Source organism: Spermophilus citellus (genome assembly GCF_964194105.1).
Source record: "Spermophilus citellus genome assembly, chromosome: 2".
In the NCBI taxonomy this organism is placed as follows: Eukaryota; Metazoa; Chordata; class Mammalia; order Rodentia; family Sciuridae; genus Spermophilus; species Spermophilus citellus.
Window position 1 is genome coordinate 166,654,130 of NC_138183.1, and position 14,144 is coordinate 166,668,273.

The following is a 14,144-nucleotide window of genomic DNA, read 5'->3' on the forward strand; positions in this document are numbered from 1 at the left end:
CTGTCAACAGTGTTGTATTTTTTGTAGTTTTTATTTTTGTATATTTCAAAGAACTCATTCTAAGATAAGAAATAATAGATTTTTAACACTAAAAATGGCTGTCTGCATTTAATAAATGTTAATTTGGTTCTGAAATGCCTTGAGAAAAAATTATGGTAAAGTTTTATAGTATCAAAATTACATTTATATGTCTAATATATACTTATTTACCACATAGTAACCACTAACCTGATTTCTATCATACAAATTTTCCTGTTTCTATAATTCCATGCAAAGGAAATCACACAGTACGCAATATTTGCATCTAGCTTTATTCACTTAGAATAATGCTTCTGAGTCATCCTCATGTTATTTCTATTTCTCTCAGTTACCAACTTAAAAGTGGGATTATTGGGTTATATGGGAAATTTATATTAAACATTACACAAAACTGCCAAATTTTTTAAGAGGCTACACCATTTTGTACTTCCTCCTGCAATTATCAGAGTTCCAGACACTCCACATCCTTATCATCACTTCATTTTATCAATCTTTCAATATCATCCGTTCTAGTGGATGTGTAGTGGCATCTCACTAGGTATTTTATTTTACATTTCCTTCATGACTAATGATGTTGAGCATGTTTTCATGTTATTGCTCCATCTTGTGACCTCTTTTGTGGAAGTGTCCATTCAAATCTTTTGCTCTTTGTTAAAATGAAATTTTTGTTTTAGGATTATAGAGTTGTAACACTTTTCATGTATTCTGGATACAAATTCTTTATCATATGTGTGTTTTGGAAATATTTTCTCCAAGTCAGTGATTTGCCTTTTCATTTCAGAATTTACTTAAAAAGAGAATTTTTTTAACTTTGAGGAAATCTAAAATCAATTTCTCTTTTTCTATTTTAGCATCACAAATAAGTCCTTGCCTCACCCAAGCATAAAGAGTTTTGCCTAAGTTTTCTTCTAAGTTTTTATAATTTAGTGCTATAGACTTAGGTCTATGATCCATTACAAGTGATTTTTGTATAAGTTACAAGATAAAAATATGAAGTTTTTTCTCTATATATGAATATCCAAATATCACACTAATTTCAAGAAAGACTATCCATTCCCTTTTTATTTGTCATTTCTGTATAAAATCAAATGAATCTGTACAAATAACTCTACTTCCCGTTTCCATACCATTCCATCAACCTCTATGCCTAACATTAAGCCAATATCAAACTTTCTTAAATAATACTTTAAATCTATACTGAGTTTTGAAATCTTAAGTCCTCCAACTTTGCTATTTTTAAGATTTTGTGCCATATCCTTTTTCATTAAGATACATACATTAATGTGAAAAATATTACATTTTAATATGAGGCATTAGACTAGTGGCTAATGGACATGAGTAAGCATATTTGGGAAAAAGTCAAGGAAATAAAACAGAAATTTTTTTTTTAATTTTTATTGTTGGTTGTTCAAAACATTACATAGTTCTTGATATATCATATTTCACATTTTGATTTAAGTGGGTTATGAACTCCCATTTTTACCCCGTATACAGATTGCAGAATCACATCTGTTACACATCCACTGATTTACATATTGCCATACTAGTGTCTGTTGTATTCTGCTGCCTTTCCTATCCTCTACTATCCCCCCTCCCCTCCCCTCCCCTCCCCTCTTCTCTCTCTACCCCATCTACTGTAATTCATTTCTCCCCCTTGTTTTTTTTTCCCTTTCCCCTCACTTCCTCTTGTATGTAATTTTGTATAACCCTGAGGATCTCCTTCTATTTCCATGCAATTTCCCTTCTCTCTCCCTTTCCCTCCCACCTCTCATCCCTGTTTAATGTTAATCTTCTTCTCATGCTCTTCATCCCTACTCTGTTCTTAGTTACTCTCCTTATATCAAAGAAGACATTTGGCTTTTGTTTTTTAGGGATTGGCTGGCTTCACTTAGCATAATCTGCTCTAATGCCATCCATTTCCCTGCAAATTCTATGATTTTGAAACAGACAGAAATTAATGATATACATTACATATAACTAATGACAAAAGTATAATATGATGTATAAGTTTTGTCTGAAATAATTAGCTATACTATTGCCATAACCTAAAGAAATAAATAAAAAAGAGGAAAATTACAAATTAACTTTTCCAACCTGTTTCAACTTGCAATGTTCATAGGCCTTCCAAAAAGACATCTTTAACAGATACTTGAATATATTACTGAAATATTTGGTCTAAGAAATATTTGCCCAAAAGAATGAAAAGATGAATTTGGTAATAGTCATATGTGGTTGGTAGTATAAGCAATATAAGGAATAAACCATCCTGAGAGAATATGTACACATAAAAGAATACTTAACTCATATATTTGTTGATTGATTATATCATCTTCTGAGAAGTGTCTGTTCAGGTCTTTGGTCCATTTATTGATTGGGTTATTTGGGTTTGTTTGGTTTTTTTTTATTTTTGGTGTCTAGTTTTTTGAGTTCTTTATATACCATAGTGATTAGTGATCTATCTGATGTGTGAGGGGTAAAGATTTGCTCCCAAGATGTAGGCTCTCTGTTCACCTCACAGATTATTTCTTTTGCTGAGAAAAAACTTCTAGTTTGACTTCATCCCATTTATTGATTCTTGATTTTAATTCTTGCGCCAAAGGAGTTTTATTAAGTAAATTGGGGCCTATTCCCACATGATGGAGATTAGGGCCTACTTTTTCTTCTATTAGACACAGGGTCTCTGGTTGTATTTCTAAGTCCTTGATCCATCTTGAGTTGAGTTTTGTGCATGGTGAGAGATAGGGTTTTAATCTCATTTTGTTGCATATGGATTTTCAGTTTTCCCAGTACCGTTTGTTGAAGAGGCTGTCTTTTCTCCAATGCATGTTTTTGGCACCTTTGTCTAACATAATTGTAATTTTGTGGGTAGGTCTCTGTGTCCTCTATTCTGTACCATTGGTCTACCCATCTGTTTTGGTGCCAATATCATGCTGTTTTTGTTACTATTGCTCTGTAGTATACTTTAAGGTCTGGTACAGTGATGCCACCTGATTTAGTCTTCCTGCTAAAAATTGCTTTACTTATTCTTGGTTTCTTATTTTTCCAGATAATTTCATGAGAAATGCAAATCAAAACTACTCTAAGATACTATCTCACTCCAGTCAGAATGGCAGCTATTATGAAGACAAATAACAATAAGTGTTGGTGAGGATATGGGGGAAAAGTTATACTCATACACTGCTGGTGGGACTTCAAATTGGTACAGCCAATATGGAAAACAGTATGGAGATTTCTTGGAAAAATTGGGAATGGAACCACCACTTGACCCAGCTGTCCCTCTCCTCAGTCTACACCCAAAGGACTTAAAAACAGCATACTACAGGGACACAGCCACATCAATGTTTATGGCAGCACAATTCACAATAGATAAACTGTGGAACCAACATAGATACTCTTCAATAGATGAATAGATGAAAAAAACAAAATGGGGTATATACACAATGGAATATTACTCAGCAATAAAAGAGAATAAAATTATGGCATTTGCAGGTAAATATGGGATTAGAGAAAATAATGCTAAGTGAAGTTAGCCAATCCCAAAAAACCAAATGCCAAATGTTTTCTCTGATATAAGGAGGCTAATTCATAGTGGGGTAGGGACAGGGAGCATGAGAGAAATAGATAAACTCTAGATAGGGCAGAGGGGTGGGAGCAGAAGGGAGAGGGTATGGGGTTAGAAATGATGGTGAAATGTGATGGTCATTATTATCCAAAGTACATGTATGAAGACATGAATTGGTGTGAATATACTTTGTATACAACCAGAGATATGAAAAAATGTGCTCTATATGTGTAATAAGAATTGTAATGCATTTTGCTATCACATATAAATTTTAAAAATGTAATTAAAAAAAAGAATACTCAACTAAAAGTGGATCAAAGACTTAGGCACTAGAACAGAGATCCTGCACCCAATAGAAGAAAAAGTAGGCCCAAATCTTCACTATGTCAGCCTAGGATCTGACTTACTTAAAAAGGCTCCTAAAGCAAAGGAAGTAAAATATAGAATCAATAAATGGGAGAGAATCAAACTAAAAAGCTTTTTCTCAGCGAAGTAAAAAATCTAGAACACAAAGAGATAGCCTACAGAGTGGAGAAAATCTTTACCACATCACCTCAGGTAAAGTATTAATCTCCAGGATATACAAAGAATTCAAAAATCGCAACACCAAAAACACAAATAACCCAATCAATAAATGGGCTAAGGAACTGAACAGACACTTTACAGAAGAAAAAATACAGAAGGGAGGGGGAAGATGGCGGCCAAGGGAGTCCAGCACACCAGTACGCTGCGCCACTGTGTGGGAGAAACACGAGGTGAAATGGCTGAAGGCTACCTTGGTGGGAATCCCCAGTGAAATTGAAGTGCTCCAGAATCTAGAGGTCAAAATTCCAGCGCGCGGGATTCGGCTGCAGGGGCTTGGTAGCGGGCGATTTCTCCTCACGGAGCGAAGCAGTACTTGGTCGGCGGACCGCCCCGTGGATGGAGTCTGGGACGCGCCCGAGTTAATTAGCCGCGAGGTACCAGAGAGGGATTACAGCGAAGCGGATTCTGCAGGCTCCTGCCAGTGGCACACTAGCCGCGCTGAGTGCTGAATTCCAGCTTTGAAATACAGGAGAGAATCGGTCCAGTTCGTTTCCCGACACCGGTCGGAACACGCAGGAGAACTGCAGCCGCCATCATGGAGAGCTGACGCAATCATCCCTGTTTTCTACGATCTCAGCTCATTCAACTACAGAACAGGTGATTCCAGGCTGGTATTTGCCTGAGTCGCGCAGACAGATCGCTCAGGCCCGGGATTGGAAACTCTGAGGAGAATACTCTTCAGGCCTCACCCCTGGCAAGGCGGGCGCCGGGCTTTGAGCGGCCAGATTCTAGTTCCCCGGGTTGCTTTGGCCCAGGGCGGGAGATCCTTCTTGGCCCGGGGCTACGGAACCCGCGGCAACTGTGTCTTTGGCCCTGCCCCAGTCTGAGCGTACACTGAGCTGGGAGAGGTTGGAGCTGCCAGGCCCGGGCGGGGGCCGCCTGGGCCTGAGGCTGGGGTACCTCTGTGGAGCCTGCTCCGAGCAGAGTGTGGCAGGGATCGGAGAGGCTGGGTTCGTGGCTGCTTGAGCCCAGGGCCGCGGAGCCTGCGGGGACCGCGAGCTGAGGCCAGCCACAAGTGAAACTTGCGACGAGGGGCAGCGGGACTCTGTCTCCTGGAACAGTTTTGACCCAGAGCTGGAGAGCCCGCGGGAAGTGTGTCTTAGACTCTGCTCCCAGGGGAGCGTACACCGAGCAGGGAGAGTTTGGTGCGGCCAGGCTTGGGCACCTAGCAGGGAGAGTCTGGTGCAGCCAGGCTTGGGCTCCCGGGACGGCACTGGCCGGGGATTGGGGAACCCGCGGCGGTTGCCCTGAGGAGCCTGCTCCTAGCAGAAAGTGGCGGGGATCTGAGAGACCGGCTCCTGGCTCCCAAAGCGGCTCTGGCTCACGGTTGGGGATCCTACAGGGACTGCTTCTTGTTCCGGGTCCTGCTGGGTGCTGCGGGGGCCTGGAGGGCAGAGTGGAGCTGCCTCCTGTGCCCAGAGCAGGCTAAGGGTCCCGCCGGTGTGGTATCGCGACACCCCAACTGCAGCTGGGGCCAAGGAGAGTAGCCGCCCACGTCTGGAACAGGACCAGCGACCCGACGGCAGGGTAGCCAAGTCAACCCACTTGGAGTAGAGGCCGTGAAGAGCTTCCGTCTGACCCTGCAAGGTAGGCAGTCCTGCGTCCCACTGGCAGGACAGGCTCGGCAGCCGGCCAGTGTAGTGGACGAGTAGCATCGAGGCAGTCACGTCACACTGGTTGGAGTGGGGGTTGAACAGAGCCGCCGCCAGCATCCGGAAGGAGCCCAGAGACCCGTTGGAGAGGCAGTTAGGTACCCCCACTGGGAGTGGGGGTTGAGCAGAACTGCAGCCCAGGCCCGCAGGGTGGGCAGATCTGAGACCCACCGGCGGATCAGGCTTGGAGGCCGACCAGCGTGGTAGACACGTCACATCAATTGGAGTAGGGGTGGAGAAGAGCTGCTGCCCACGTCCGGATCAGGACCAACGATCCGAAGACGTGGTAGGAACGTCACCGCAATTGGAGTGGGGGCAGAGTAGAGCAGCCACCCGTGCCCACAGGGCGGGCAGACCTACGACCAACCAGCGTAGTATATAGATCACCCTGATTAGAGGAGGATCACAGCCACTACCCGCCCTACAAGAGAGATATCCCAACTATACAAGAGCAACAAAAATAAACAGGGGGAAAAATTTCAAAAACACAACAGTTTCACGAAGCAGAAAGAAACGCAAGCAACATGAAAAGACAAGGAAAGAAAGGACCACAAGCAATGCAGGTCAACTCAACCCTAGAAGAGGTAATAGCTGCAACAGATGGAATGTCAGATAAAGAGTTCAGGATATACATGCTTCAGATGATCTGGACTCTCAAGGAAGACATGAGACAGCAAAATCAGACAATGAAAGATCACATTGACAAGGAACTACAGAAACAAATCCAGGAAGTAAAAGATCAATTTCACAGGGAGTTAGAAGTAATAAAGAACAAACAAATAGAAATCCTAGAAATGCAGGAAGCAATAAACCAACTTAAAACCTCAATTGACAATACTACCAGCAGAATAGATCACTTAGAAGATAGAACATCAGACAATGAAGACAAAGTATTTCAACTTGAGAAGAACATAGACAGTTCAGCAAGACTGCTAAGAAACCATGAGCAGAACATCCAAGAGATATGGGATAACATTAAAAGGCCAAACTTAAGAGTCATTGGGATACAGGAGGGCACAGAGCTCCAAACCAGAGGAATGAACAATCTATTCAATGAAATAATACGAGAAAACTTCCCAGACTTGAAGAATGAAACAGAATCCCATATCCTAGAAGCCTACAGGACGCCAAAAGTGCAAAATCATAAGAGATCCACACCTAGACACATTATAATGAAGATGCCCAACATACAGAATAAGGAGAGAATTTTAAAAGCTACAAGAGAAAGAAAGCAGATTACATTTAGGGGCAAACCAATCAGGATAACAGCTGATCTCTCAACACAGACTCTGAAAGCTAGAAGATCCTGGAATAACATATTTCAAACACTGAAAGAAAATGGGCTCCAACCAAGAATCGTGTATCCGGCGAAATTAAGCTTCAGGATGGAAGATGAAATTAAAACCTTTCACGATAAACAAAAGTTAAAAGAATTCGCAGCTAGAAAACCATCTCTTCAAAAAATCCTTGGCAAAACATTACAGGAAGAGGAAACTGAAAATAACATTGAAAACCATCGGTGGGAGGTAGGACAGTAAAGGGGGGAAAGTAACCAAAGAGGAAAACTAATCAGGTTTAGTAACATAAATAAACAAATATGACTGGAGGAAAAAACCTAATCTCAATAATAACCCTAAATGTTAATGGCTTAAACTCACCAATTAAGAGACACAGGCTAGTCGAATGGATCACAAAACAAGATCCAACAATATGTTGCCTACAGGAGACGCATTTGATAGGAAAAGATATACATAGACTGAAGGTGAAAGGCTGGGAAAAATCATTCCACTCATATGGACTGCAGAAACAAGCAGGAGTGTCCATACTCATATCAAACAAAATAGATTTCAAGCCAAAATTAATCAAAAAGGATAAAGAGGGACACTGCATACTGCTCAAGGGAACCATACACCAACAAGACATAACAATCATAAATATATATGCCCCAAACAATGGTGCACCTACGTTCATCAAGCAAACTCTTCTCAAGTACAAGAGTCTAATAGACCACCATACAATAATCATGGGAGACTTCAACACACCTCTCTCACCACTGGACAGATCTTCCAAACAAAAGTTAAATAAGGAAACTATAGATCTCAACAAAACAATTAACAACCTAGACTTAATTGACATATATAGAATATACCACCCAACATCAAGTAGTTACACATTTTTCTCAGCAGCACATGGATCCTTCACAAAAATAGATCATATATTATGTCACAGGGCAACTCTTAGACAATATAAAGGAGTAGAAATAATACCATGCATCCTATCTGATCATAATGGAATGAAACTGAAAATCAACGATAAAAGAAGGAAGGAAAAATCATGCACCACGTGGAGAATGAACAATAGGTTACTGAATGACCAATGGGTCATAGAAGACATCAAGGAGGAAATTAAAAAATTCTTAGAGATAAATGAAAACACTGACACAACATATCGGAATCTATGGGACACATTGAAAGCAGTTTTAAGAGGAAAATTCATTGCTTGGAGTTCATTCCTTAAAAAAAGAAAAAACCAACAAATAAATGATCTCATACTTCATCTCAAAATCCTAGAAAAAGAAGAGCAAAATAACAGCAAAAGAAGTAGAAGGCAAGAAATAATTAAAATCAGAGCTGAAATTAATGAAATTGAAACAAAAGAAAGAATTGAAAAAATTGACAAAACCAAAAGTTGGTTCTTTGAAAAAATAAATAAAATTGACAGACCCTTAGCCATGCTAACGAAGAGAAGAAGAGAGAGAACCCAAATTACTAGCATACGGGATGAAAAAGGCAATATCACAACAGACACTTCAGAAATACAGAAGATAATCAGAAATTACTTTGAATCCTTATACTCCAATAAAATAGAAGATAGTGAAGGCATCGATAAATTTCTTAAGTCATATGATCTGCCCAGATTGAGTCAGGAAGATATAGACAACCTAAACAGACCAATAACAATAGAGGAAATAGAAGAAACCATCAAAAGACTACCAACTAAGAAAAGCCCAGGACCGGATGGGTATACAGCAGAATTTTACAAAACCTTTAAAGAGGAACTAACACCAATACTTTTCAAGTTATTTCAGGAAATAGAAAAAGAGGGAGAACTTCCAAATACATTCTACGAGGCCAACATCACCCTGATTCCTAAACCAGACAAAGACACTTCAAAGAAAGAAAACTACAGACCAATATCTCTAATGAACCTAGATGCAAAAATCCTCAATAAAATTCTGGCGAATCGGATTCAAAAACATATCAAAAAAATTATACACCATGATCAAGTAGGATTCATCCCTGGGATGCAAGGCTGGTTCAATATATGGAAATCAATAAATGTTATTCATCACATCAATAGACTTAAAAATAAGAACCATATGATCATCTCGATAGATGCAGAAAAGGCATTCGACAAAGTACAGCATCCCTTTATGTTCAAAACTCTAGAAAAATTAGGGATAACAGGATCATTCCTCAACATTGTTAAAGCAATCTATGATAAGCCACAGGCCAGCATCATCCTGAATGGAGAAAAATTGAAGGCATTCCCTCTAAGATCTGGTACAAGACAGGGATGCCCTCTCTCACCACTTCTGTTCAACATAGTCCTCGAAACACTGGCCAGAGCAATTAGACAGACGAAAGAAATTAAAGGCATAAAAATAGGAAAAGAAGAACTTAAATTATCACTATTTGCAGACGATATGATTCTATACCTAACAGACCCAAAAGGGTCTACAAAGAAACTATTAGAGTTAATAAATGAATTCAGCAAAGTGGCGGGATATAAAATCAACACGCATAAATCAAATGCATTCCTGTATATCAGCGACAAATCCTCTGAAACAGAAATGAGGACAACTACTCCATTCACAATATCCCCCAAAAAAATAAAATACCTGGGAATCAATCTAACAAAAGAGGTGAAAGACCTATACAATGAAAACTACAGAACCCTAAAAAGAGACATAGAAGAAGACCTCAGAAGATGGAAAAATATACCCTGCTCATGGATAGGCAGAACTAACATCATCAAAATGGCGATATTACCAAAAGTTCTCTATAAGTTCAATGCTATCCCAATCAAAATCCCAACAGCATTTCTTGTAGAAATAGATAAAACAATCAGGAAATTCATATGGAATAATAAAAGACCCAGAATAGCAAAAACAATGCTAAGCAGGAAGTGTGAATCAGGCGGTATAGCGATACCAGACTTCAAACTATACTACAGAGCAATAGTAACAAAAACAGCATGGTACTGGTACCAAAACAGGCGAGTGGACCAATGGTACAGAATAGAAGACACAGTAACCAATCCGCAAAACTACAACTATCTTATATTTGATAAAGGGGCTAAAAGCATGCAATGGAGGAAGGATAGCATCTTCAACAAATGGTGCTGGGAAAACTGGAAATCCATTTGCATCAAAATGAAACTGAATCCCTTTCTCTCGCCATGCACAAAAGTTAACTCAAAATGGATCAAGGAGCTCGATATTAAATCAGAGACACGGCGTCTGATAGAAGAAAAAGTCGGCTATGATCTACATACTGTGGGGTCAGGCCCTAAATTCCTTAATAGGACACCCATAGCGCAAGAGTTAACAACCAGAATCAACAAATGGGACTTACTCAAACTAAGAAGTTTTCTCTCAACAAAAGAAACAATAAGAGAGATAAACAGGGAGCCTACATCCTGGGAACAAATCTTTACCCCACACACTTCAGATAGAGCCCTAATATCCAGAGTATACAAAGAACTCAAAAAATTAGATAACAAGATAACAAATAACCCAATCAACAAATGGGCCAAGGACCTGAACAGACACTTCTCAGAGGAGGACATACAATCAATCAACAAGTACATGAAAAAATGCTCAACATCGCTAGCAGTCAGAGAAATGCAAATCAAAACCACCCTAAGATACCATCTCACTCCAGTAAGATTGGCAGCCATTAAGAAATCCAACAACAACAAGTGCTGGCGAGGATGCGGGGAAATGGGTACACTTGTTCATTGTTGGTGGGACTGCAAAATGGTGCAGCCAATTTGGAAAGCAGTATGGAGATTTCTTGGAAAGTTGGGAATGGAACCACCATTTGACCCAGCTATTCCCCTCCTCGGTCTATTCCCTAAAGACCTAACAAGAGCATGCTACAGGGACACTGCTACATCGATGTTCATAGCAGCACAATTCACGATAGCAAGATTGTGGAACCAACCTAGAAGCCCTTCAATAGATGAATGGATTAAAAAAATGTGGCATTTATACACAATGGAGTATTACTCTGCAATAAGAAATGACAAAATCATAGAATTTGGAGGGAAATGGATGGCATTAGAGCAGATTATGCTAAGTGAAGCTAGCCAATCCTTAAAAAACAAATGTCAAATGTCTTCTTTGATATAAGGGGAGTAACCAAGGACAGGGTAGAGACGAAGAGCTGGAGAAGAAGAATAACATTAAACAGGGATGATAGGCGGGAGGGAAAGTGAGAGTTAAGGGAAATTGCATGGAACTGGAAGGTGAGCCTCAGGGTTATACACAATTACATATAAGAGGAAAGGAGGAGTAGGAGAAAAATTATATAAGTGGAAGAAACGATTTATAGTAGAGGGGATGGAGAGAGAGTAGGGGAGGGGAGGGGAGGGGAGGGGTGAGGGGACAGTGGAGAATGGGATAGACAGCAGAATACATCAGTCACTAGAAAAGCAATTTGTAAATCAATGGAAATGTAACTGATGTGACACAGCAATCTGTATACGGGGTAAAAATGGGAGTTCATAACCCACTTGAATCAATCTGTGAAATATGGTATAATAAGAACTATGTAATGTTTTGAACAACCAACAATAAAATAATTAAAAAAAAAAAAAAAAAAGAAAAAATACAATCCATCAACAAATACATGAAAAAAGGTTCAACATCTCAAGCAATTAGAGAAATGTAAATCAAAATTACACTAAGATTTCAACTCACTCCAGTCAGAATACAATTATCAAAAATACAAACAATAATAAATATTGGCAAGGATATGTGGAAAAATGTGCACTCGTACATTGCTGATGGGATGGCAAATTGGTACAACCATTATGGAAAGTAGTAATGAAGATTCCTCAGAAAACTTGGAATGGAACCACCATTTGACCCAGCTATTCCACTCCTCAGATATACCCAAAGAACTTAAAATCAGCATATTACAGTGACACAGCCACATCAACATTTATAGCGGCTCAACTCACAACAGTTAAACTATGGAACCAACCTAGGTATCCTTCAACAGATGAATGGATAAAAAAATTGTGGTGTATACACATAATGGAATATTACTCAGCCTTAAAGAAGAATGAAATTATGGCATTTGCTGGTAAATTAATGGAGTTGGAGAATATCATGCTAAACAAAATAAGCCAATCCCAATAAACCAAAGGCCAAATGTTTTTTCTGATATGCAGATGCTAACTCACAATGGCGGGGTGGGGGGGTGGATAGGGAAGAATAGAGGTACTTTGGATTAGACAGAGAAGAGTAAAGGGAGGGAAGGTGATATAGGAGTAGGAAGAATAATAGAATGAATTAGACATTATTACCCTATGTACATAAATGACTATACAACCAATAGGATTGTACATCATGTACAACCAGAAGAATGAGAAATTATATTTCATTTATGTATGATGTATCACAGTGCATTCTAATGTCATATATAACTAATTAGAACAAATAAAAAATGATTGAAAAGAAACCAAATAATTAAAAAAATATGGAAAAACAAGAATACTTGGGGAAAAACTGAAAAACCTCCTTTAAATGTATTTGACAAAAGAAAATGATGGCTAAAAGTAAGATATGATTAAAATATAAAATATCACACAATAAAGACATTTTATAAATTTTGAGAGTATGGAAAACTTTCAAATTCTAAAGGAGAGAATTTTAAGAAAATAAAAAAGAGATCAACTTAACTGTCAGAACATTAAAAAAAAAAAGAAAAATCAATTACAGACAAATCCATACCAATTTAAAATAAAAAAAAGTTTAGATAAATAAATATAAATGAGAAGACAAGGGTATGATTCTAAACAATAAAGAAAAATAGCATGCTCTTCTGTAGAAAATCAAGTATACAATACAATCAGTCTAATTCCATATTTTCCACTTCTGCACTCAAACATTACCTGCATTGACACTGTGATCTCTTGAAGGGCAGCATCTGCTTCATCTTGCTTAGTTTTAAGTAATATGCTTTGTTCACCAGCTCTTCTGTTCAGTTCATCCACAAGAGCTTTAGCCTCATTTAGTTTAGATACACCAGCCTACATTAATAAAATATTGATGGCAATATTAAAAACAAAAGTTTATACACACACAGCAAATAAATCCCTATAAAGAAAGAATCAAGCAAGCATGTAAGTGGTACATGAGAAACAGTACAAATGGCCTTAGATTTTTTTTTTGCTAATTATAATGATTTATTAAACATCATACTTATTAAGTTGTAGTAAAAAAAAACTCCACCAAGTTTTAAGGAAAAACAGTTAAAGTTAAACATATATTAGACAGCTTAAAAAACTGATTAAACACTTTTCATTCAATGTATTAGATGGGGAAAAAACTAGAAAGCAAGGGAAAATTCAGAAAACCTTTTCCAATTTTTAGTCTCACTGGGCAAAAGAACTCAAAGGTTACTCTTTTTTTGTAGTGGAACTGACTTGTTTCTGTTTGCCTCACATATGGCTCTAGGAGACTATAATTCACCTGTACTTTGTGTGGTCATTTGACCCAGACCTAGCCATTATAGTATCTATCCATTGCCCATGATTAATCCAAGGAAGGACAGGAAAAATATCCTTTTCTCCTATAATATGAGTTAGGTGTTTATCACCTAATAAATCAAAAGATTTGGAGAGAAAGTCATGGAAAAAAAATTGAACCAATATTTACTGATGACTTAACATAAAAGACAGGTATCCTGCCAGGTTATTCTCATATTAATTTAACTAATATGCACACATACAACTGTCAATGACCTAATTAAACAGCAATTCAACAAGTTTAAATAATTTACCAAAAACAATGTCAAGAACTAAATCGAGACATTAACCCTGCCAAAATCATGTATACTTTAGTGGCCTACCATAAATGAAAGTGCATCATTAAAAAGAAGGACAAAGATAATTATGTCAATTTATATGGATCCTAGTTTATTATACTAATAGAGAGAAGTTAAACTTGGGAGAGAAGATGCTCTCTGACAGTTGCAGAGGCTGGCATTCATTTAATTTAAAACTTAAAGAAA

General features: G+C 38.4%; 1 protein-coding gene across 2 annotated transcripts in view; it reads right to left on the reverse strand.

Annotated features, from left to right (window-relative positions):
• DYNC2H1 (dynein cytoplasmic 2 heavy chain 1) overlaps positions 1-14,144 on the reverse strand; it is a 387,437-nt gene that overhangs the window by 270,770 nt on the left and 102,523 nt on the right. For both annotated transcript variants that reach the window (XM_081279719.1, XM_081279718.1), the window contains exon 55: positions 13,024-13,161. In XM_081279719.1, the coding sequence (XP_081135845.1) occupies positions 13,024-13,161 (138 nt within the window). The remainder of the gene's footprint in view (positions 1-13,023; positions 13,162-14,144) is intronic.